This window comes from Xenopus laevis, chromosome 7L (genome assembly GCF_017654675.1).
Source record: "Xenopus laevis strain J_2021 chromosome 7L, Xenopus_laevis_v10.1, whole genome shotgun sequence".
NCBI lineage: Eukaryota > Metazoa > Chordata > Amphibia > Anura > Pipidae > Xenopus > Xenopus laevis.
The window spans coordinates 61974991-62001302 of NC_054383.1; the positions used below are offsets into that span (position 1 = coordinate 61974991).

Below are 26312 nucleotides of genomic sequence, written 5' to 3' on the forward strand. Positions count from 1 at the left end.
AGAATTTGTTATTAACTGTTATTTTTTTAGTAAGGTTTTATATTTACAGTAAATACTGTGGTTTCATTTTTATAGGTTTTTTTTCTGTTTTTTTGAGTGATTTCAGGGATCTAGGCTCTAAGATCAAGGGAAGGTCTTCCAATGTCATTTTTTCTGAAATTTTGCCTGTGCCACGGGCAAGTTTAGGAAGACAGTGGAAGCTTAGGGAGCTAAATGTGTAGCTCAAGTCTTGGTGTAGGAAGGAAGGGGTTTGGTTTCTTGAGCACTGGGCTAATTTTTCCTTGGGGTACAACCTATACAGTCATGACGGTTTGCACCTCAACGGAAGGGGGTTCACAGTGCTAGGGGAAAGAATGGCTAAGAGTTTGGATGAGTGTTTAAACTAGGCACGGGGTTGGGTGAGATAAAGAATTATGGGGAAGCTAGGGTAGATGGGCAGTGGGATTAGTAAGGGGTCATGTGGGAGGAGTGAGGGGGCATACAGTTTACCAGCTAAGGAGGTCCCTCTGTTACAAGGAAAACAGAATAATACTAACTTAACATATAATTCTCCACTAAGTAATGCAAATTTCAAAAGTAAAAGTAGTAACCTCCGCTTTATGCTGGCAAATGCTCGGAAGTTGTCAGGTAAAATGGGAGACCTAGAATTAATTGCATGCTCTAAAAATTATGATATAATTGGTATCACTGAGACCTGGTGGGATGAAACATGTGACTGGACTGTGAATTTAAATGGTTACAACAAAAGAAGAACTGGCACTCAGAGCTCGATGCATGCGGGCAAAGCCCTGCGTGTTTATTACAATGTAACGCTTCGGGGGCGGGCCCCTTCGTCAGACCAGGGGCCCTGGTCTGCGCTCTCTCACTATTGCGCTCTTCGCATTAGTGTTCCTGCCGGCGAGGGAGGGGCGGCATTGAAGGAGCCGCCTCAGGCGGCGCTGTAAGTAGAATCGGCGCTGATAACAAGTTGTCTTATTCTGGACAGTGTCATTCTGTGGCTATTAAGCAAATAAGGTTCTGTCTTGCATAAAAAAGGGCATTAACTCAAGGGATGAAAACATAATTATGCCTCTTTATAGGTCCCTGGCAAGGCCTCGTCTGGAGTATGCAGTGCGGTTTTGGACTCCAGTCCTTAAGAAGGATATAAATGAGCTGGAAAGAGTGCAAAGACGTGCAACTAAACAGGTTAGTGGGATGGAAGATTTAAATTATGAGGGTAGACTGTCAAGGTTGGGGTTGTTTTCTCTGGTACATTGGAGGACATTATAGACAAACAACAGGGCACCATTTTACCCATAAAGAGGATCACCGTAACAAAGGCCACCCCTTCAGACTAGAAGAAAAGAACTTTCATTTGAGGCAACGTAAATGGTTTTTTACAGTGAGGTCAGTGAGGCTGTGGAATGCACTGCCGGGTGATGTTGTGATGGCTGATTCTGTTAATGCGTTTAAGAGTGGCTTGGATGATTTCTTGGATAGACATAATATCAAAGGCTATTGTGATACTAAACTCTATAGTTAGTATAGATATGGGTATATATCATTTATCTGAGAGTAGGGAGGGTGTGTGTATAGATCATTTTGAGGGGTTGAACTTGATGGACTTTTTCAACCAGAACCTTGAAGCAAAACTGACTGAATGGAAAATTTCTGCCATTGGTTCGCAAAACTTTTTGCCTGCAGCAAAAACCAGATGTTTGCTACCAAACTGACTGTGGGGATTTTTTTCACTCATTACTAGTAGTGAGAGTTAAAACGAGAGTTACAGTGGGGTTTGAAAGGCATACTTGAAGACAAATTAACAACCTATAGAACATAAGATCAAAATATGGATGGTGCATGGTGCTATACTGACCATGCACACGTTTAAATCCTCAAGGTAAACTGTAGAGAGAGTACTGGAATTATTTAGGCTGTTAAGAGTCTGGACAGAGTCTTAAATTCGATGATAAATCAAAACAACATATTCTCTGATAAATCAGAGTAACATAACTAATGAAACTCCAGTTTCCATTTGTAATCCTATTCATGACTGTATTGGCATGTTTCATTCAATTTTGTACAGTATGTATCTTGGCGCAAATAAAGACAAAATTAAAAAAAAACACAGACCAGAAATATACTAACACTGACTGTGCAGATAATAATTCGAGAAGGGTTGAATTGATTCGAGATTTAAAAAAAATTCTAATTAGATTTTTGAGATTTATCCTATTTTAATTAGATTTTTGAGATTTGGCAATTAAAATTTGACTCTTTGCCATCTAAAAACTGCCAAATTGCTGTTTATGTCAGTGAGAACGGTCCAATTTGGAGATGTTTGCAGCCTTCCTGACATTCAAGTTTTTTTTTAGGTGAAAAAACTCATACCGAGTTTGATCGAATGCAAATAGAAGTTGATTCGAATTTTCGAGTCATTTAAAAATTACGATTTTATTAATACATTTCGACTAGTTAAATTTTGAATTTATGGAAGTTTAGGGGATTAAAAAAACTCACATAAATTCGGAATTTGATAACTGTGCCTCTAGACATTTCACTAAAGCAGTTTTTTACTTCAACGGACTCAGAGGCCATGTCACACAGATCCAAGATGGGCTGAGACGAGCGTGAAGCCCTAATGATGACTCCGACAACGAGTCCATGAGTACAGACACCACTACCTTATCCTACCTGAAAACATTACTGACTAAACAAGAATTTGAAAACTTGTTAACACAAATCAAAAAGACAGTAAGTGATGACACTGCAGACTTAAAACTGGAAATTGCAGCTTTATACTCGCGCATGTCGGAAACTGAGACTAGACAAGAAACAGTAGAAACAGCCACATGATCTCTTATACAGGCCAATGCAACACATAATAAAATGCTTTACTCACTACAAAAATGACTGGAAGTGCTAGATAATCTTGGGAGACAATGTAATCTATGCATACGAGGCCTTCCGTAAAAAATGTAGACAGCACAAGCCTCTACCAAATCCTGTAAAAACCAAAGACACAATGTGGAGATTGAGACAGGGCATTATGACCAAAAAGACCTGCCAACAAACAAGCCCAGAGACATAATATACTGTCTAACCAGATATCCAGTAAAATAAGAAATTCTGCAAACAGCAAGGAAATTGCAAAATATAATCTTTCAAGACACCTCAATTATAATATTTCAAGATTTGTCGTGGTAAACCCTCCAACAACAGAGACTTCTGAGACCTCTGCTTACAGCAATTAAAGATAAAAACTTCACATTTAAATGGGGCTATCCGTTCAGCCTGCAAGTGACCAAAATAACATAACATTTACAGTATGCTCACTGAAACAGATGACCTACCAATGTTCCTGGATGGGCTGGACCTTAAAGAAGTAGATGTAAATGAATGGCTGAAATTTTGCTATACCCTCAAAGACTCCACAGCTGCCCAACCGTGAATCCAGAAAAAAAGACGTAAAATATTGCATGCTATGTATAGAGAAAAAAATATTTTATATTGTTTTGTTTCAAGATACACATTTCAAAGGTGGTGATTCTCAACCCATTAAACATGGATACCATCCCAGGTGGTACTATAGCAGCAACCCTCTACAAAAAAATAAAGGAGATAAAAATAAAGATTTCCAATTATTAGACACCCTCAAAGATGATAAAGGTAGCTACATTTTAGTTAAAGGACTCCATCACACGTAGGAGGCAAATTTACTTGAGGTCGAATATCGAGGGTTAATTAACCCTCGATATTCGACTGTCGAAGTTAAATCCTTAGACTTCGAAGGATTTTAATCCATCGATTTTTCTTCGAGCTAAAAAAGATAGCAAAGCCTATGGGGACCTTCCCCATAGGCTAACATTGACTTCGGTAGCTTTTAGGTGGCGAACTAGGGGGTCGAAGTTTTTTCTTAAAGTACTTCGACTATCGAATGGTTCAATAGTCAAACGATTTTTAGTTCAAATCGTTCGATTCGAAGTCGTAGTGGAAGATCGAAGTAGCCCATTCGATGGTCGAAGTAGCCAAAAAAACCATTCGAAATTCTAAGTATTTTTTCCTCTATTCCTTCACTCGAGCTAAGTAAATGGGCCGCTAAATGTACCATAGGCAGTACTGTATATACCTCCCGAATAAAAAGCAACTTTCATATCTGAAAAAGATGATAAAAACTATTGAAAATTTTGGGGAAGGGTGTATTATTATTTTAGGAGGAGACCTAAACCTAACGCTACAACCAACAATAGACTCTTTTAAAGGATCCTCTCCAATACCATACTCAGCTATCAATCTAATACACAAAACCATTAACAGCCCAGTTGATTGATACATGGAGGTAATATGTAACCAGCTGAAAAGAATTATACCTTCTACTCCCATGCTAGAGAAGTTTATACAAGAATTGATTACATTTTTCTTACCCAAAACCACCTGGGTTGGTTAACATCATCAAAGATGCAAGACATATTATGGTTAGACCACAAGGCCACTCAATTAACCATACATTTGCCATACAAGACTAAACCAGAATGGAGGTGGAAACGTAATGAATCATTGTTAGATAACCAAGACTGTACAAAAGAATTACTTTCTGCTCTCTTGACCTATAATGAAGCCATACAAAAAGACACAACAACATCTCCCCTAACTAAATGGCAAGCCCTTAAATGTCTCACTAGAGGAATACTTATCAAACATGGATCTTGTATACAAAAACAAGAAAAAAATCATGCAATTACTAGAGCAGATACATAGCCTAGAAACAAAACACAAAAAAAGGCCAAGAAATAGAAAACATAAATCCCTAACTGAGCAAGAACTAAAATTCCAAACTCTCCTCAATGACAATCTTTAAAAAACATTAACTAAAATTAGGCAAAATACTTTGAATATGGGAACTAAGTAGGAAAAATGTTAGCCCAAGCTCTAAGAAATAAACACTTAGGGGCAGATTTACTGGGGCTTTCCGGATAATGGGTCTTTCTGTAATTTGGATCTTCACACCTTAAGAATACTAGCAAATCATGTAAACATTAAACCCAATAGCCTGGTTTTGGTTCCAATAAGGATTAATTATAACTTAGTTAGGATCAAGTACAAGCTACTGTTTTATTACTATAGGGAAAAAGAAATTATTTTTTAAAAATTGAAATTCTTTTATTATAATGGAGTCTATGGGAGACGGCCTTTCCGTAATTCGGAACTTTCTGGATAATGGGTTTCCGGATAACAGATCCCATACACAATAGTGTTCCTGACGGCGGGGGGGGCGGCATTGAAGGAACTGCATTAATTGGATCTGCGCTGCTTCCTGCGATCCCAAATACATATCTAGATATACTTAAAGCTCCATTTACTAAAATGGAAATATTAGAGACCATTAAACAATTGCCATGAAATAAAGCACCAGGCCCTGATGGCTTCACAGCCAAATTTTACAAAGTTTACAACATACAGGTAATACCTGCACTAGAAACATTATATAATACCCTTGATACAGACAACCCTCTTAATAAAGAATTTCTACTAGCGCATATCTCTATCATCCCAAAACAAGGTAAAGACGAAACTAATTGTAGTAGTTATAGGCCCATATCACTCCTCAACCTAGATCTTAAATTATTTACCAAAATACTTCCCCAAAGGTTGAAATCCATCCTACCCTTGATTATTCACAGGGATCAAGTAGACTTTGTTATGGGTCGAGAAGCGAAAGAAAATACTTACAAAGTATTGAACTGGATTCCTTGGACAAAAAATCAAGGAAGGCCCTCTCTGCTTATTTCAAAAGATGCAGAGAATGCCTTTGACATAGTCAACTGGGACTTCCTTGACTTAGCACTGCAAAGCCTAAAGTTTGTCCCTAAATTTACGGCAAAGATAATGGCCTCATACACAAAGTCATCAGCCCAGGTACAAGTAAATTGTCTCCTTTCACCACCATTTGATATAACAAACGGGAAAAGGCAGGGGTGTCCCTTGTCCCCACCTATATATGTGATCACCATGGAATTTTTGTAAAACGCTTTCCGACGAGATCCGAACATTACAGGTATAACAATTGGAAATGGGAATTATAAGACAGCTGCATTTGCAGATGATTTACTGTTTATAAATTCAAAACCAGTTACTACAATTCCTAACTTACTAAAGAGACTACAAGAATTTGGAAAACTGTCTAACTATAAAATTAATATGGAAAAATCAGAGGCCCTCTCTATAAATATAACAAATAAACTAAAACAACAACTGATATCATCATCATCATTTAGTTATATAGCGCTGTCTGCAGTTGTAGCAAACAGGGAATATCAAATTTTACTTTAAAATGGCAACCAATCAGCATAAAATACCTGGGGATTCAGATTTCGTCTGACTGCAAGCTCTTATACAATTTGAATTTCAAACCTCTACTTTATACAACTCATAAGATAATGAAAGGAAAGAATGGGGGAAAAACAATTTTTATGGTTGGGTACATAGTGAAAATGACTATTCTCCCTAAATATCTGTTTCAAACTCTCCCTGTTTACCTTACATCAAAACATTTACTGAAATCAATAGTGTGATTAGACAATATATTTGGCAAGGAAAGAGAAGTAGAATTAAGATCCAATCTCTATACAATTCAAAGCAAGAAGGAGGACTAGGTTACCCTGACTTTGAATCGTATTATCAAGCATGCATTTTGGCTCGCATCATCATGGAATACACCAAACCCAACTCTCATCTACATTGGAGAATAATAAAAGACAGCTGGACCAAACAGGATTATTGGAGATTCATCCAAGTTTCCCACTGGCTGACAACTCTAAAATTAAAAGGAACATCCTTACGTGAGCTGACACCTTTTGAAACCCTATATACCAAGGAGACTGTTCTCCCATGCCACATCTCTGTTCTGTATAAACTGCTAATTAACTATAAGTATAAAACACAACCCCTGTTTTGTAAATACATGCACTTGCATTTATACTGAATTATTTATGAGACAGGGGACCAGGGAAGTGCATTGTAAGTAGCACTTCCATTATACTTGAGTATACTTTAATTTAGCCTTTAGAGTGCTTCCAGAACCCCCCAAATTTTGTATATTGTATTATTAGCCGGAAGCTGTGGCTTAGCTTCATGTGGTTTTTTTTGTAATAGCACCCCATACCCACCCCTTTAAACTAATGGTGGTCCTATGCTTTTAAATATGGGCGTTGACGTATATGACAACCGTCATATACCACTCAATGGGAAACGGAACTTAAAATTTCACCCACCAGTTCTGAATGGGAAAACATCTTTAAAACTAACACTCGCTGTTCCATTAGCAACAAATACCAGGAATACTCATACAGTATAAACTGTTATCAAGGTGGTATAGAACCCCCGGTAAAATTAAAACAAATGGGATCAATATCTGATGATTCGTGTTGGAAATGTGGAACAGATAAAGGAACTCTCTCCCACATCTGGCTTACGTGGCCTACATTAAATACATTCTGGACCAACATACTAACAGGCTGTAAGAAAATTACTGGTGTCCTTCTACCCAAATCTCCTCCTACCATACAATTATACCACCAAACCGGCTTCTATGACCTTTTAAAAACAACGATCCTAATTCAACTTCTAATGGCAGCAAAATCATTAATACCAATTCATTGTAGAAGTCCAGTAACACCCACCAGAGAAGAATGGTATAAAACAGTAAATGATATACAGGCATACCTGATGGAAAAATTGACACCCTCCACAAATAAAACTTATGGAAAATTCGCAGGTACATGGTTTTTCTGGATGCAATTTATAGAGAATAAGAATATAGAATATTATTCTATATACCCTTTTAGAAGTACTTAGAAACAATATACATAAAAACAACAGCCTTGCCAGTCCTCTTCTTTTCCTTTCATTTCCTTTTTCTTTTCTTTCCTTTATTTATTATTTTTTCTTTTTGTTCTCTGTATTATATGTAACAAGTAAGGTTGTTTTATTATTATTATGCTTTAGAAAAGATGCCCCTTAAAAAAACAACTGTATATGTAAAATAAATATCATATGGCAATATCAATATTTTAAAAATAACATATAAAATGTTTATTAATGTCTCACATATGGCAGTGTAAAACATATTGTTTCAATAAAACTGAATATGAAAAAAAAGAAAAAAGAATCTATTACCCTGAATGCTTAAAGGCCCCCATACAAGGGCCAATAAAAGCTGCAGACAGACCATGTTGGCAGCTTATTGGTCCGTGTGTGGGGCCATTCGATAGGATGTCATTAATTCCAGATGTCAATCGGGCAGGGTAAAAAATCCCCTTGGATTGCGGCTGCATCTGTTCATTGATGCAGTCCTGCCAACCGAAAGTCGGCCAGATGTCGATCAGGCAGGGTAAAAAATTCTGTTGGATCATGGTCGCATCTGTTCGTTGATAGGTTGATGCTCCCTGTGTATGGCCACCTTAGACCTTTCATTTTCAGTATAAGGGATATTTTAGGTACTAGATAAATATACCATAAGTCTGCTAACAACATTTAAAGCATAAGTAAAACTTTTTATTTTAAAATCCCTGAAATCTCCAATATGACATACCTCTTCCCCTACTCAATTTATAAAGAAATGAGGAAAGCACTCTGCCATGCCACTCTGACATACCTCTTCCCCTACATTGGGTTTCTAAGACAGAAGCTGAAAACTGCACTCAAATAAGTAACTTCTTTAGCTAGGATAAAGCTATGCTCCCTTTACAATACTCTTTTGGTTTTGACTCTTGAAACAATATAGCAGACGTCAGCTCTGTTAAACAGCTGGATTTTGAGCAGTTGTTCTAACCAGCAGTTCAGACAATATAAAAACCCAGACAGTTATTGCTTTCCATAGAAATGTATGAATATTTGAAAGTTGCTTGGTACTAGATTTCTTTTATTATGGAAAAAATGTTGCGCTTTTTATGACCACTTTTTAATATTACCCTTAGATACACCATTATCTCACAAATATCAAAATTAAACATTTAATACTCTTACCGTCAAAGTCAACTCTGCCATCCCCATTGAGATCTACATCATGAATCATTTCCTGGACTTCACTGGAGTTCAGCGGTTCTCCCAAGAAGCTCTGAGCAGCATCATGAAGCTCTAAACCACTAATATGACCATCTCCATTCACATCGAACTAAGAAAGATTATAGAAAAATTTGAAATCATATTTAAACAATAAGAATTATATATTTCTATTTGAAAAAATTATAATGAAAAACTGCATAGGATTACATGTTTCCCCCAGTCAACACTACCTTATAGTATATTGCTGTTTTTCTCAAATTACTGGTTTCTTCTGCACCTATAATTAACCTCAGCTTTGCTTCTTGATGAGGAAATCCTATTTACTCTTAACACTTCTCAACAACTGCTATAAACTTCATTATGAACAAATCTTAGTAAAGCTTAACAAAAAAGTAGGCAAGAAATGAGGCACATTATGTTTTGAGATTCTGTAGTAGTCCAAAGAAACAACAGCCCTTTAACAGTGAAGATATGTGCCTCTGAAGGTATGTATAGTAGCTCCCTGGCTCCCCATTAGTGATGTGCGGGCCGACCCGATACCCGCGTGAAGTTAATAGTGAAGTTCCGCCACTAGAGTGAAATTCCGCCACTCTCCATTCATTTCTATGGGATTTTTATAGGCGTATTTATCAAAGGGTGAACTTTCACTTTCACCCATTGATAAATACGCCTTTCAAAATCCCATAGAAATGAATTGAGAGCTGCGGAATTTCACTCTGGTGGCGGAACTTCACTATTAACTTCACTCTTTGATAAATATACCTCTAGGGGTCTACTGAACACTTTGTTATCCAATATGCATAGATTTACCAAACTATGCCAGCCACTTTGTCTTCTGTAAACAAAGCCCCCTGACTGCATATTATGTATCATAAGACCCCCTAACAGTACAAAGACCCCTACAAACCATATACTTTTGGAAAGTACACTTTCCAATGAATCCAAAATGGATAACTGTCTTTCTACTCCAAACTACCAAACTGCAAAACTATGCTAAAGGCAGTGTTTTTTTTATGACATTTCTGAAAATCGCCTAAAAATATTGCATTCACCAGATTTTCTCACCCAATGTCTTACATATATAGGAGGGTAAATGTTTTGTAAACCTTTATTTCTTTTGCTTCCCTGGGCATAACATAGTCAGCTATATTGGTCCTCAGAAGGGAAGCTGTTTCCTTTTCCTGTGTATTATGTTGGCAGTTCAGTGACTGGCCAGTAGATGTCACTACTCTATTTTTAAAAAGGGGAAGGTACCATATGCTCAGTCTCTTTGGGTCTGCACAGTTGCTGGAGAAAGTACTTTTGTGCTCCATAGGGCCTGGAACAAAGGAAGGTTTCAGAATAGGTGAAGAAAGTTAGGCACTCAAGTGGTTGGGCTCAGGGATAGAAAGATCCTTGGAGTGTGGGACCCTGTGAGATTCACCTTCAGTGGGGATTGTGCACCAAAGGCAGGCAATGCTACTACTAGGGTGTTATGAACACTCATCCTGAAACATGTGAGTATACCCTGGATGATTATTTGTTGGAAGCACTTACTTATCATTCATGTGACTATAACCAGTACCCATCAAAGAGAGATTTTAAAGAGATCCACATGTCTGCATGCTATTTATGGGTCTGACTTGACCCTGGGTGGAGGCATGTCATTTTATAGTGTACCTGCTCTTCCAAATAGCGGAGGCACAGGACTCCTGTAATTATACAATCAAGAAAATAAGTGCTAGATTTCTTGCAGTAGCAGAATAGGGCTACACATACAATGCCCCCTGACTGCCTATTATGTATCATAAGATCCCCATAACTGTAAAAAGACCCCTGAAAAACATATGTGCTTGGCAGTAAAAGTGTTAAGTGGCTTGTTTTGCCAAGATCACAATGCACAAGTGACAGAAGTCAAAGATTACAAGGTGTTTTGGAAAATAAAGTGTAAAAAAATAAAGGAAAATAAATTGTAACACTACAGAACCTCTCCCACAATCAGGGATATTAAAAAATAAAAGTGGGTTTGTTGCAAAAATTTGTTTTCCACTGAAGGGCTCTCAAAATTGAGAAGAGATTATATTTTTTGTTTTGTTCACAAAACTGGAGCACAAATAACCAAGCTTTTGTTTTCAGAAGGTACAAATTAGCCTTAAAGGGTACCTGTTGGGTAAATATTTCCCGGTGTGAGCAGCCATGTCTGGTCACTCACAAGCGCATAATGAAAATCTGCCCTGAATTGCTCATTATGCGCATGATGTCACATATGCTCATGCGAGTCACCAGACATGGCTGCTCGCATCGGGAGCTCCCTCTGCTATCCCAAACCAGAATGCCCGCACCTTTGGTTGGGGATAACATTTTTACCCAACAGGTGCCCTTTAAGGAATAATGTCAATAGCCCTTCAAAGCCATTTCTTTGTTCCTTTGTAAGAGAAAAGATAATTAATGCAGAGAACAGATGATACTGTAAAACTAAACATTACCTGTCAACCCCAAATGATGGCACTACACTTTGATATTTTATTTATTGTGGCATTGCTATTTTCACTTGCCATTTTTTATTCTACAAGATGCCTGGGGGTGGAGATGGGCACTTGACTTGTATATAGTCAAGAGAGTCAAGTCAAGAGTGAGTCAAGTCAACGTTCCTCTAGGACCATGGTGCTACACACAACATAGATGTACTGGACAACAGACAAAAAAGTGCAAGTGCAAAAATATGCAACTCCTGCAAGACAGGACAGCATAGTGCAGGGACAGGACAATACAGTGCACACTCAACAGATGTAATATGTTAAGTAAATAATGCTAAACGTCAGACATGATGGGTGTATCATTGTGATATGATAGTAGTAAGAACATGATAAAGAACATGGTAAAGTGCAAATGTGCTCAAAGAGAACAATTGTATCCAATGGCTATTTATTTATACAATGGCGGACAGTGGCTGTGTAATGTTGTGGTATATAGTAAGGTCAGATGGAGTGTGTGTGTGAGAGAGATCTGTCCAGTCCTTGAGTATTCAGGAGCCTTATGGCTTGGGGGAAGAAACTGTTACACAGTCTGATAGTGAGGGCCCTAATGCTTCGGTGCCTTTTTCCAGATGGCAGGAGTGTGAACAGTGAGTGTGAGGGGTGTGTTGGATCAGTCACAATGCTGGTGGCTTTACGGATGTAGCGAGTGGTGTAAATGTCCATGATGGAAGGAAGAGAGACACCTATGATCTTCTCTGCTGTCTTCATTATCCTCTGTATGGTCTTGCGCTCCATGACAGTGCAGTTCCCAGCCCAGGCAGTGATATAGCTGCTCAGGATGCTCTCGATAGTCCCTCTGTAGAAGGTTTTGAATATGGATGGTGGGAGATGGGATTTTCTCAGCTTGAGCAGGAAGCAGAGGCGCTGTTGGGCTTTCTTGGGCTAAGTAGCTGGTGTTGTGGGACCAGGTGAGGTTCTCCACCAGGTGGACACCAAGGAATTTGGTGCTTTTGACGATCTCCACATTAGAGCCGTCGATATACAGTGGCAGGTGGTCACTCCTAGTCTTCCTAAAGTCAACAACCATCTCCTTTGTTTTGTCTATACTGAGAGACAGGTTGTTGGCTCTGCACCAGTCCGCTGCACCTCCTCTCTGTATGGTGACTCATCATTATTGCTGATGAGACCCACCATGGTCGTGTCATCAGCGAACTTTATGATGTGATTTGTGCGGTACGTGGCTGCACAGTCATACGTCAGCAGAGTAAACAGTAGAGGACTAAGCACACAGCCTTGAAGGGCTCCAGTGCTCAGTGTGGTGGTTTTGGAGATGATGTTTCCAGTCCTGACAGACTGAGGTCTGTCGGTCAGGAAATCCAGAATCCAACTGCAGACGGAGGTGTTCAGTCCAAGCAGGCTCAGCTTTTCTATCAGATGCTGAGGAATGATAGTGTTGAATGCTGAACTGAAGTCTATGAACAGCATTCGAACATAGGTGTCTTTTTTATCCAGATGAGAGAGGGCCAGATGGAGGGTGGTGGCTATTGCATCGTCTGTTGAGCGATTTTGACAGTATGCGAACTGTAGGGGGTCCAGTGTTGGTGGCAGCAGGGTTTTGATGTGTTTCTTGACAAGCTTCTCAAAACACTTCATGATGATGGGGGTGAGTGCCACAGGACGGTAGTCATTGAGGCAGGACACTGATGACTTCTTTAGCATGGGGACAATTGTGGTGGTTTTGAAGCACTTTGGGGCAGTGGAGGTGATCAGGGAGATGTTAAAGATGTCAGTGAAAACATCTGCCAGCTGATCTGCACATTCTCTTAGGGGATATTGTCTGGTCCTGTAGCCTTCCGTGGGTTTACTCCTTCTAGAGTCATCCTCACGTCAGCCACCACTAGGCAGAGTGATGGTCTTCCTCATTCCTGTGTTGTTCTGTGCTTCAAACCGTGCATAGGAGTCATTCAGTGCATCTGCAATGGAGGTGTCACTGTCACAGGCAGATGGTGTTGACCTGTTGTTTGTGATAGCCTGGATGCCCTGCCACATGCGTCGTGTGTCGCCATTCTCCTGGAAGAAGCTGTGTATTCTGTGAGTGTATGCATGCTTAGCTACTCTGATGGCACGAGAAAGTTTGGCTCTCGCTGTTCTCAGGGCGACTTCATCACCTTCCCTGAAAGCAGAGTCTCGGGCCCTCAGTAACACATGTACCTCTTCAGTGAACCATGGCTTCTGGTTGAGGTGTGTAGTGATGCTCTTGGAGACAGTGACATCATCAATGCACTTTGTGATGTAGCTGATTACAGATGACGTATACTCATCCAAGTTGATGTAGTCGCTGTAGGTTGCAGCCTCCCTAAACATGTTCCAGTCATTGCACTCAAAACAGTCCTGAAAAGCAGTCATTGCTCCTGCTGGCCATGTTTTCACCTGCTTCAGAACCGGTTTAGAGTGCCTGACGAGTGGCCTGTATGCTGGAATTAGCATAATAGAGATGTGGTCTGAGTATCCAAAGTGTGGGCAGGGCTCTGCTCGGTACGCACTGGAAATGTTTGTGTAATCACACTGTAACCAATGGTTAATATTACTACCGGCGAAGTGTGTTTGTTGGCTGACTAAAGATACCACCATTTCCACCATTTGCTAGTTTTTAAGTGAATGTTTTTTAAGGACATTGTTTCCTGCACTGCGGCCTAATGGGCTTTTAGCAGTGGGTTGTCGTTTTGTGGGCGTTCTTCTTTTTAGCTTAATTTCTATTAAAAGTTACGTTTTATATAAGGCATTTCTGCCAACTATACTATATAGGCGCCACACTGAACTGGTTTGCTTAGAAGTGAGTGTCTATAGACTAACAGGGTTTTGATTTCACTTTTTCTTCTTTTTTTTCCTCAAATGTTTGTGTAAACCTGATCCAGTGTGTTTGGCCCTCTCGTAGCAAATTCCACATGCTGATGGAATTTAGGGAGCACTGAAATGAGATTTGCATGGTTAAAATCTCCAGCGATGATAATCAGTCCATCTGGGTGAGTGTTTTGTATGTCCGTGATATCGCTGTACAGCTCCCATAGTGCATCTTTGGTGTTCGCACTGGGAGGAATGTAAACTCCAATAATATGAATGGAGGCAAACTCACAGGGTAAAGAAAAGGGTCTGCACTTCACAACAACAAACTCCACCTGCGGTGAGCAGTGGCTGGACACAAGCACAGAGTTCCTGCACCATTTCGTGTTGATGTAAACACACAGACCACCGCCGTGATTCTTACCGCTCAGAGCAGCGACTCTGTCAGCTCGAACCGCTACCAGCCCATCCAGCTGAATGGCGGCATCCGAGACACTTTCGCTGAGCCACGTCTCCATGAATACGAACATGCAGCAGTCTCTGAATTCACGCTGGGTTGTTCGCTGGAGTCGAATGTAGTCCATTTTATTTTCTATGGAGCAGACATTAGATAGTAGTATGGACAGGAGAGCGGATTGACTGGGGTTAGTTCTTAGCCTAGCACGGACTCCTGCTCGCTTTCCGCGCTTCCGCGTCCCCGTACACTGTTTCCGAGTGCTTCTCCTCCAGTCATTGGCCCCAGGCGAGACCGCGGTCAGAAGATCCGGCTCCCGAAGTAGGCCGAAATCCTGTAGTGTGTGCAATAAGCCATCCTTTATCGTAAGATATGTATGATTGCTGTACTAAAGGAGTGTCTGGGTTATAGACCTGGACCTTAGTTGTTCCAACGACCATAGCTTCACAAAAAACAAAATAAAAAAGCACAAAAACCACAAAAAAATAAAGCACCTTGTGATCCGGAGATCTGCAATCTACTGTCTCGCCACCATCTTGTCCACCGATTTACCCACAGTCTACCCCGAGGTTCCCCACATCACCAGGTCAGAGGTCTCCCTGCAGCTCAGCAGTCTGCCCTGCAGTTCAGGCCCCAGCTCGGTCCCGGGTACCTCTACTACTCGACTCCCCGGCTTCAAGTCGAGGAGATAGGCCCTGTTTTGTTCTTCGACTCTGTATGTGCTAGAGAGCCCGTTTTTCCTCCTTTAGGCAGCGGATGTCCCTTCCCACCCTTAATTTGCATATGCAAATTAGGATTCAGATTTAGTTCGGTATTCGGGGTTCGGCTGAATCCAAAATAGTGTATTCGGTGCATCCCTACTTGTAAAGCACAGATGGGTGCAAATTTTAACAGTGCCCTGGGAGTCTTTGCAGATGTGTCTTCCCTGGGGGAGGGTGGGCAATAGAAATGGAATTTACTCTGTGACTAATTAAGTTACTAGTACAGAGAATGCTTTGGAAAAACCATGAACCACTTTACATACCAATGGCAACCCAATAAACTTGTAATCTCTTTCCATGCTGTGGAAATTTCTTTATTTCACTTAGGAAAACCAGAAGCTCAGATACATTTTTATGATGAAATGCTTACAGCCTCTGCTGTAGAAGAAAACCTCACCAATCTTTTTGTTTAAATTTCCTTACTAATATTGCCTTTTAAAAATATGCTGTGCAACTTTATTGTTGTGTTATTTAGATTATATAAGAATGTGTAATATTTGTGGAAGGTTTTGGCAATTTCTGTTGTGGTATGACATAATTTCAGTGAGGTGTCTTTTATCATGGGTATGTGTTTTTTAAGGCCTGCTTTGTTTTGAGTGCCCTTGCTTATAGCTTTCCACTTTTGTTCCCGTATTCATACAACTGTTTTCTGCATATTTTTATGTAATATTGATGTCTCCTGTTCTCTTTGAAGTTGTTGTCTCAGATTAATGAGTTCACCTAAAGTTGCCCTATCTAATGTTCTTTTGTGTCGTTGTTCCAGGTCATTTAGGAGGTTTGTTACTTTGTTGGCTCTCTCCTTTTTGAGCTATGCGCCATATTTGATTAAAATCCCGCTTAGCACACATATGAGTGCCTCCCATTTTGTTAGCAAGGATGAGGTGTCAGAAGCGTGTATAGATTTATATTCCTTTATGACCTCTGTTAACTCTTTAAGGCAGAGTGGGTCAAAGAGTAGGGAGTCATTTAACTTCCAAGCCCACTTCTGTCTTTTTGCTTTGTTCATTTCAAGAGTGATAAAGTTCGATGGTCTGAGGTGGTGATAGTTCAAATAGCTGATCCCGTGACCTGTTCTAAGGAGTGATGAGGAATCCAAGAGGTAGTCTATCCTGCTGTATGAATTTTGAACTTGTGAGTGGAATGTATAGTCCTTAGCAGAGGGATATTGTAGGCACCAAGTGTCTATTAACTGCTCTTGATGTAGCTGCTTCTTCAGGGCCTTATGGAGGTAATACGGTATTGCTGATTTGCTGGCTGATGTGTCTATCATGGGGTCAAGTGTCATGTTAAAGTGTCCAAATATTACTGTGCCTTCTGCCCACTGTGTTAATTTGTTTAATATTGAAGTGATGAATGTTGTCTGTTTTATATTGGGGCTATAGATGTTGGCTAGAGTCAGTGTTTGACCCTGGATGTTGATTTTTACTAAGATATAGCGGCCTTGTGGATCTACTTTGCTGTCTAATATGGGATGTGTTAATCGTCTGTGGAAAGTTTCCCGCAAATTCGCGAAAACTGCGGGAAAAACATGAAAAAACTTGAAATCGGAAAGTTCACGGAAAAATCGTGAAATTCTAAAGTTTTCACGAAAAAAGCAAGCAATTTGAAAGTTTTCACGAAAAAAAAATTGAGCAATTCAAACGTTTTCACGAATGTTTTAATAACAAACCCTTAAACCATGAATACATATGTACATGTGTCAGTGGAGTACCCTTTGGTACTCCACTGACAACACTGGACCAATTAGAAAATGTTCCATTTTCCACCACTCTTTGGGGTATATTTATCAAAAAGTGAAGTTAGAGATCGCCACAGTCCACTACCGTGAAATACTGCCACTCTCCATTCATTTCTACGGGATTTTAAAGGCATTTTTATCAAATGGTGAACTTTCACCCTTTGATAAATACGCCTTTAAAAACCCCATAGAAATGAATGGAGAAAGGTGGTATTTCACTCTGGTCTGTGGTAATCTCTAACTTCAGTCTTTGATTAATATACCCCTATGTATCCTATCCTTCAGCCAGTTCTCCATCCAAATACAAATATTATATTCCAGGTCAATATTCCTTATTTTAACGATTAACCTTCTTTGTAATACTGTATCAAATGCTTTAGCAAAGTCTAAGTAGACCACATACACTGTTGAGGTTCCTGCTCACCTCCTCATGAAAGAGAATTTGTAAGACGCGCCAGGAGATCTCTTGGTATCCCGGCGCGTCTCTTCCTCTGCGTCTGGGCGCAGAGTGGAAAACTGAATGCCTCAGATTGGCTCATGAAAATCAACCAAGGATCCGATATGGCCTCTGAATATGTCATTAATTTCTGGACTTTAGCTGCAAAAGTGTCTTGGAACAATGATGCACTTATTGCAGCTTTCTGGGGGGGGGGCTTCGTGAGGATCTTAAGGATGAGCTGGTAACTCGGGATCTACCTACCTCCTTTGAAGAATTCGTTATCAAGATAGATTTCAGGGTTAGGGAGAAGTCTTCGCTTAAGTTTCGTGCCCACATACCTTTGGTTACAACCTACATCAGGTCTGAGTTTCCTCCTCCAGTGGCTTCTACACCACTGGTTCGCAATGAACCTATGCAGATTGGGGCTACACGCTTAACTCCCGAGGAGAGAACCCATAGGAGAATAACTGGTCTCTGTATATATTGCGGCCTCGCTGGACATCTGCTGAGATCCTTTCCTACCAGACCACAGAATCCGGAAAACGCTCCAGCCTAGGTGTGAGGGGGAAGTCTCCCCTAGGCAAGATTTCTGCACTCACAGTTACCAACAGATCTTGCATGTTCCTTCCTGCTTCCCTGTATACCTTGTCTGGTACGTTTTCCTGCCAAGCTTTTCTGGATTCCGGAGCGGCAGGAAATTTTATTGACAATTCCTTTGCCAAGTCCTGTGGTCTAAGCCCTGTACCTCTCAAGATTCCTCTTTCACAGCCCGGGCTGTGGATGGCAGGCCGATTTCACCAGGTGTTCTCACCTCTGCTTCTGCCTCAGTCCTTATTCGTTTGGGCACGCTTCATGAAGAGGAGATTTCCTTCTTGCTCATTGAATGTCCTGAAACTCCCATAATTTTGGGTTTTCCTTTGCTCCGACTTCAGAATCCAACCATTGACTGGTCTTCTGGGGAACTTATGGCTTGGAGTTCCTTTTGTTGGTCCAATTGTATTTTTTCTTCAGTAGTCCCACTGGCCGCTTCATCCTTGCTCCCAGCTTCCAACTCTCTTCTTCTAATGTTTATAAGGAGTTTTCTGATGTCTTTGAGAAGAAAAATTCTGAAGTTCTACCTCCTCATTGTTCTTACGAGTGTTGTGTTGATTTAATCCCTGGCTCCATTCCTCAAAGGGGTAGAACATATCCTTTGTCCATTCCGGAAACCCAAGCCATAAAATAATACATTCAAGAAAACTTATCCAGAGGTTTCATCAGGAAGTCCATGTCCATGTTTCTTTTTTGTCCAGAAAAAGGATGGCTCTCTTAGACCATGCATTGATAATCGAGCCTTGAATAAGATACCAATAAAGAATTGTTACCCTTTACCCTTGATTCAAGAACTTTTTGACAGGTTGAGAGGAGCCGAAGTCTTCACCAAATTGGACTTGCGTGGCAAGCTTGAGAAATGTGAGTTCCACATGTCCACAATCTCTTTTCTGGGTTATATTATTTTGTCCTCCGTTTTCGAGATGGATCCTACTAAAGTTTCTGCTGTTCTTGATTGACCCATTCCCACGAGTTTGAAAGCCATTCAACGTTTCTTAGGTTTTGTTAATTTTTACAGCAAGTTCATTAAAAAATGTTCCCAGACTGTAGCTCCTATTACGGCTCTCACAAAAAAACCTTGTAAAGTTTCTTGGACCCCTCAAGCTCAGGAGGCGTTTGTCACTCTAAAGAGACTTTTTAGTTCAGCTCCAATTCTTCTTCATCCTGATCCTAGCCGACTGTTTATTCGCGAGGTCAACGCTTCTGAGGTGGGTGTTGGGAGTTCCAAGGGACCCTTCATCCCTGTGCTTATTTTTCTCATAAACTGTCTCCTGCTGAGAGAAATTATGATGTGGGTAACCGTGAACTCTTGGCTGTTAAACTCACACTGGAGGAGTGGCGCCATCTGCTTGAGGGGGCTAGAGAGCCTATTACCATTCTTACGGATCACAAGAACCTTGAATGTATTTCCTCAGCTAGGAGGCTCAATCCTCGTCAGGTCCACTGGGCTTTGTTCTTTTCCAGGTTTAACTTTTTATTTCAGTGGGGTCCTCAGGGCTCAGTATTGGGTCCACTTTTATTTAACTTGTTTATTAATGACTTAGGGGAAGGTATTGTAAGTAATGTATCAGTGTTTGCAGAAAACACAAAACTATCCAGCCCAATTAATTCCATCCAGGATGTGGCATCCTTGCAACAGGATCTTGATAAACTTGCAATCTGGGCAGCTATGTGGCAAATGAGATTCAATGTTGATAAAGTCATGCACCTGGGATGCAAAAATATCCAAGCCACTTTTACACTTAATGGGACTACACTATGCAAATACATTATGGAAAAGGACCTTGGAGTCCTTGTAGATGATAAACTTGCCTGTAGCAACATCAAGGGCAAATAAGGTATTGAGCTGTATTAAAAGGGGCATTGATTCATGGCAGGAAGCGGTCATTCTTCCACTTTATAGAGCACTGATAAGACCCATCTAGAATATGCTCTACAGTTTTGGTCTTCATCTCTCAAACAGGACATTATTGTATTAGAGAAGGTCCAGAGAAGGGCAACTAAGCTGGTAAAAGGTATGGAAAATCTTAGCTATGACAAAGACTGGCTCAAGCTGGAGAAGAGGCGTTTAAGGGGTGATATGATAACTATGTATAAATATATGAGGGGATCATATAATAATCTCTCTTGCTTTAATGCCTTATTTACCAGTAGGTCGACTTCCAGCAAAAGCATTTTGGATTGCGTTTTGAATTACTGGTTTTGACTTCTGCCTGACTTGTGACTCCGATTCCTGCCATCTGCCTTGATCCTTTGCCTGATTCTGACTATGTCTTCTCTAAATCCCTGCCGGTGCCTCACTTATGGACTTGATTCTAGTTAGCCTAGTTGATTCTAGAAAGCCTTCCTTAGCTGGTTCCTCAATTGTGTAGACAGACAAAAATAACAATTTAGAATTTCTGCTTTTTAATTTTTCTTATTAATCAACTGCTTTATTTCTGTATAATTTACATATTTCAAAAAAATTTTTTAATTAATTTTACTCCTTGCTGCAATTAAATTTTCTATCTCTATTCTAGCCTGTCTGGCTTTTTTGCATGCTTTATTGGCTTCCTTCTACCTGATAAAAGATTTAGTTGTCCCAACTAATTTGAATGCCTTAAAAGCATGTTTTTTTCTTACGAACCTCAACACCACTTCTATCAAACCATAAATGTTTTACTTTACAATGTCTCTTTCCTTGCTTACAATGACAATATGCCGACATGATTACACTTTACAAGTAAATTAGAGAACATTATAGACAAATAGCAGTAGACCTTTTTTCCCATAATGAGGATCACCCACCCAAGGCCACTCCTTTAGACTGGAGGAAAAGAACTTTCATTTGAAGCAGCGTAGGTGGTTCTTCATAAGAATATATCGACATGATTACACTTTACAAGTAAATTAGAGGACATTATAGGCAAATAGCAGTATACCTTTTTTCCCATAATGAGGATCACCCACCCAAGGCCACTCCTTTAGACTAGAGGAAATTAACTTTCATTTGAAGCAGCGTAGGTGGTTCTTCACAGTGAGGACAGTGAGGTTGTCGATTGCCCTGGAGGATGATGTTGTGATAGCTGATTCTGTTAATGCTTTTAAGAGGATCTTGGATGTTTTCTTGGGCAAACATAATATTCATGGCTATTGTGATACTAAAATCTGCAATTAGTGTAAATATTGATATATATAGCTTATGTATGGAGGGGTTGGTGTGAGTGTGTGTAAGTATGGATGCTGGGTTTCATTTAGAGGGGTTGACTCAATGGACTTTGGTAGTTTTTTAACCCAATATAACTATGTAACTATGTATATTTATTAAAGGGGAACTCCACAAAAACATAACTTAAGCTTTTTGAAAAGTAAACACAATTTCAAGCAACTTTGCAATATACATCATTTAAAAAATATGCAGACTTTTCATGATTTTTAATGGTTTCTGACAGTTCCCTAAGCCTACCACCCTGCTCTCCTGCTGATCTCTCTGACTACTTTGCTGAGCTGTCTGACTACTGTTACTTTGCATTAACAGCCAGCTGTCCTTAGCCTGCGTCCTCCAAACCCCACAATCCCCTGCACATGTTATTTCAATAAGGAAAGGAACATCACAGTGCAATGTATTGTGGGTTATGTAGTTCCTGCATGCCGTCCGTAAACTGTGGAGACGTTGTTACAATTTGAAACATCAGTGTTTTAGTCCCTCCTTCCCTGCCAGGATTTCAAATGATGCAGAAAGAGAAGAACTGTTAAACAGCTGGATTTCAGCATAGAAAATGGCTTGTATTTAAACTTTTTGAAGAAACAGGTAATTGTGATGGGTATATTAGTGGTTTCTGTGTTATGTTGGCCTCTTTATCAAATTTTGTTTTTGAAGCGGAGTTCCCCTTTAAGCTACATTTTGAAGATATTCAATGTTCTTTTTGTGTTTACTCCAGTGAAAATAATATATTTGCATATCTAAAACTTTGTATTTTAGTCACTCTCTTATAGAGTTGTCTCTAACTGGGCTTTGTGTGAAAATTTTTGTTTCTATCTGTTTATGACTAAGAAATTACAATACAAAAAAATGTTTTACCTGTGTGGTTTCATATAGATATGTCTAGTTAGTGGAAATTGTGGGCCCAAATAACCACTTGGTAAACCAGAGATACTCAAGATTTAGGGATAAATTTCATAGGGATCCAAACAGTGTTGTAAAAGGAAGCTAAAATTCTTCATGACCTATCAACCAAACCTCATGGAAATTTTTTCTAAGCCTCACCAGCAGGAGAAATTGGGTTTGCGGTGTCTCTTGCTACACCCTAGACCCAAAGCAGTGAATGGGCCCCACCTTAATGTCATGAGTACAGGGGTTGATGTCAGGGGGTGGAGAAGGTCCTATTCCGTGAGAATGAAGAGGAAGAGTAGAGAGTCCAGACAACATTTGAACTGGCCTTTAAAGTGAGAGAAGTTGGTAAGGTAGGTCACCTAGGATGGCCTCCATATAGATGAGCCCTAATTGCATCACATATAGGTTTACTTCACGGGGTCTGAAGGCAATCTTTCACTATAAAAGGAGGCTTCAGAACCGACACTCCAGGAGGTCCTGCAGGCGATTCAGGATACACGGACAGCAGTGGAGGTAAAGATTGACACTAGGGTGGAGGAGATGAAGATTGATCTGGCGCTGCTCCGCCAAGATCTCCAAAATTTGAGAGAGTGAACAGAGTCGGACCACCTAGAGGATTGTTACCTCAGGGAGACTTGCTTGTGTTATATCTTTATTATATGCAATATGTGTATATTGTATATATATATATATATACAACCCTTCAAAGCCATTCCTTTGCAAAAAGAAAGCTCAATTTTACTTGCCACACCCCCAAATGATGGCACTACACATTAATATTTTGTTTATTGAGTTATTTTCAGTTGATATTTTTTTTTTTAATTATACAAGGTGCCCAAGGGGGGGGGTATTATTGATAAAATGGGCACTCTTGTAGGTAAGTAATAAAAATGGAATTCATTTTGTTCTCTGTGAATAAATAGTTTACTAGCAGAGAATGTTGTATAATGCGCATAAATTAGTTTACATACCAAAGGCAACACAACAAACAGGTAACCCATTTCCATACTGTGTATATTAACTTTATTTGTTTCCTTGCTAGGTTCTTTTATTTATTTTTTATTTAGGAAAATCAGATTCCCAGTCATAATTTGTCATGATGACTCTGCTGTGGATGAAAACCTTACCAATCCTCTTGTTTTATTACCTTACTAACAAACTAATGTTCGGTAACATGAAATGCAACTTTATTTTGTTGTTTTCTAACACTCCTCTTTGAAAATGTGCATGCACTAACATTGGATGGCCATCAATAACATGTTTTGTTATGTCTGTGTTTTCGTATGATAGTGTTTTTAAAAAAATCCATATGGTATTCGTGAGCTCACTATAAAAAAAAATTGGTTTACAAACACTTTTATATGTAAAAAGGGTATTTGTGCACAAATGACAATTGTCAATGTATGGTTTAGTGTTATGTATTTTATTCCATTTTATATATTTGATGTGAACATAGATCCCCTGTCCCAAAACGTACATAATCTATTAGACAGGGAAGACACAAGTGTGATACAAATTAGCAAAAGCATGGTGAAAACTGAGAATGAGTTGAATGAGATGCTGCATGATGGGGATGTCAATTTAGTTATGACAAATACTTGGATAAAGATGGGTATGAAGGGACTGTTGTTTGCACAAGCAATGTTATTAGTAGTAGTATGGGACCGGCTCCGAGTGTTTATCCATAAACATTCCAACCAGTTGCCACGCATACCAAATGTAGGACGGTCACCTATTGTTTATATATAAACACAACCCTGAGGGTCTGACTCTGATAGTTCCCACCAGATACATGAATACCAATGTATTGTTTGAGTTGTTAGAACTAACCAATCAGACAACAGTCAATTCTGTTATGAGAATTATGAATCCCACAACCAATCAAAGGTGGCCTGTTGTAAGCAAAGGGAGGAAAATAGTATATTTTGTTTTTATTTGTACAACCTTATCACTCACTCTTGTAGCTATTGATTTCTCGAGTGGACACACCTACATACTTGGGGATAATGGATATGGACATTTAAGTCTGACTTTTAGTAAAACAAGTTTGATGAGTTAGGAGTGGAAGTGATCTTTTTTTTGTAACATTGTAAAATGTTTGCATATTTCTATCTGCACATTTTATTTTTAATTTACTATTTTGAATATAGCCAATATTTTGTATTGACTATGTAATTGTACTTTATATCTTAATAGTGCTGCATAGATAAGTAGCACTATATACATACAAATATACATACATACATACATGCACATGTATGAGAATATGTAACCCAATATCTTTCTCTTAATATTAATGGTACCAGAAATATTTTTAACTTAAAATGTTATATGGAGAAACATAATTAGGAAAAAATGCAAGTAAGTGCCTTCATGTGGATTGTATTAAGTCCTGTCGGTCTTTTCTGCTGAAAACCATCTCTTTCAGATTTTGAGAAGTGCTCAATTGGTTACATTTAGCTTTGTGTATTTCTATTGTTTATAGCATATAGCATAGCTTTGACACTAGGTGCAGCAACAAAGTTAATGTTTGTAGTTAGCTGTAGTTAAACAGCAAGTATCAACAAAGTAATTGTAACGGGTCAAATTGTACAGTGTTTAATCCCACTATGGGAGTGAGGTGAATGTAAAGAGTGATGGCATTTCCATCCTATTCAGCATTTTGACATATTAACCAAATGGTTATCACTGCACTGCCTTATAAAATAACTCTGTAAATTGCAATAAAATGAACACAAATGAACATGGAACAACTAATTTGCACAAAAATGGAGATGTTTGGTTTCAAAGACTTGTGTTCAGAATGACAGCTGAACAGCTACCTCAAAATTCATGAAGGATTCCATGTTCTGCAACACGACTACAGGGGAACCATGTCTGCATCCAATGACGAAAGCAATAGTAAAGGAGGTGTGCCAAGTAAGCCTTGTAATGCATGGTGGTTTAACAGGGACATTTTCTTTTTCATTTGGATGAAAGGCCTTGAGAAAATCAGAGACTTTCCTATATCTTTGAAGTGAAATCCAGGATGGATGCAATCTACCCATACTGCCTACATGGACTCTTGACACAATTTCTGACACAGGTCCAGCAGACTTTGTATCCAGTGAAGGAATTCAGACCCTTGGATATTATGTCTATACTAAAAGTCCAGAGACCAGCTAATCAAACAATTGTGCAAATAAAAGAACTTTGTGGATAAGGTTATTAGTGTGCATAGGCCTATGGGGTTATATGTCATAATTCTACAATTAATAAGCTTCACCTCACACAAACACAGTGCAATCAATTATATATACAAAGCTATTTGTTTATCTTAAGATGGCCATACATGGAGAGATCCGCTCGTTTGGCGATGTCGCCAAACGAGCGGATCTCCCTCCGATACGCCCACCTTGAGGTGGGCAATATCGGGCTGATCCGATCGTTGGGCCCTAGGGCCCAACGATCGGATTCTAGCGAACGCGAACGGGCGGTCGGATCGCGGGACCGCAGCAACGAACAGATACGGCCGCGATCCGACGGGATTTTTAGTCCCATGCGATCGAGATCTGGCCGACTTTCGGCCAGATCTCGATCGGGGAAGAGCGTCGGGGGCCCCTATACACAGGCCAATAAGCTGCCGACTCGGTCTGTCGGCAGCTTTTATCGGATGCTACATAGGGTGTCTTTGAAGCTTGTCTTTGTTATGTCCTGATACTATCTAATATGTAATATGTAAATTATACAACATTCTTAGATACATTCACAATGTATATATATATATATATATATATATATATATATATAAATATATATATACACATTGTGATTGTATCTAAGAATGTTGTATAATTTACATATTACATATTAGATAGTATCAGGACATAACAAAGACAAGCTTCAAAGACACCCTAT

The 26312-nt window shown here is 39.5% G+C and overlaps 1 protein-coding gene across 1 annotated transcript in view; it reads right to left on the reverse strand.

Annotated features, from left to right (window-relative positions):
• The window catches only part of cabp4.L (calcium binding protein 4 L homeolog), an 82232-nt gene that overhangs the window by 9361 nt on the left and 46559 nt on the right, over window positions 1-26312 (reverse strand). The window contains exon 5 of the mRNA XM_018224769.2: window positions 9004-9151. Within this exon, the coding sequence (XP_018080258.2) occupies window positions 9004-9151 (148 nt within the window). The remainder of the gene's footprint in view (window positions 1-9003; window positions 9152-26312) is intronic.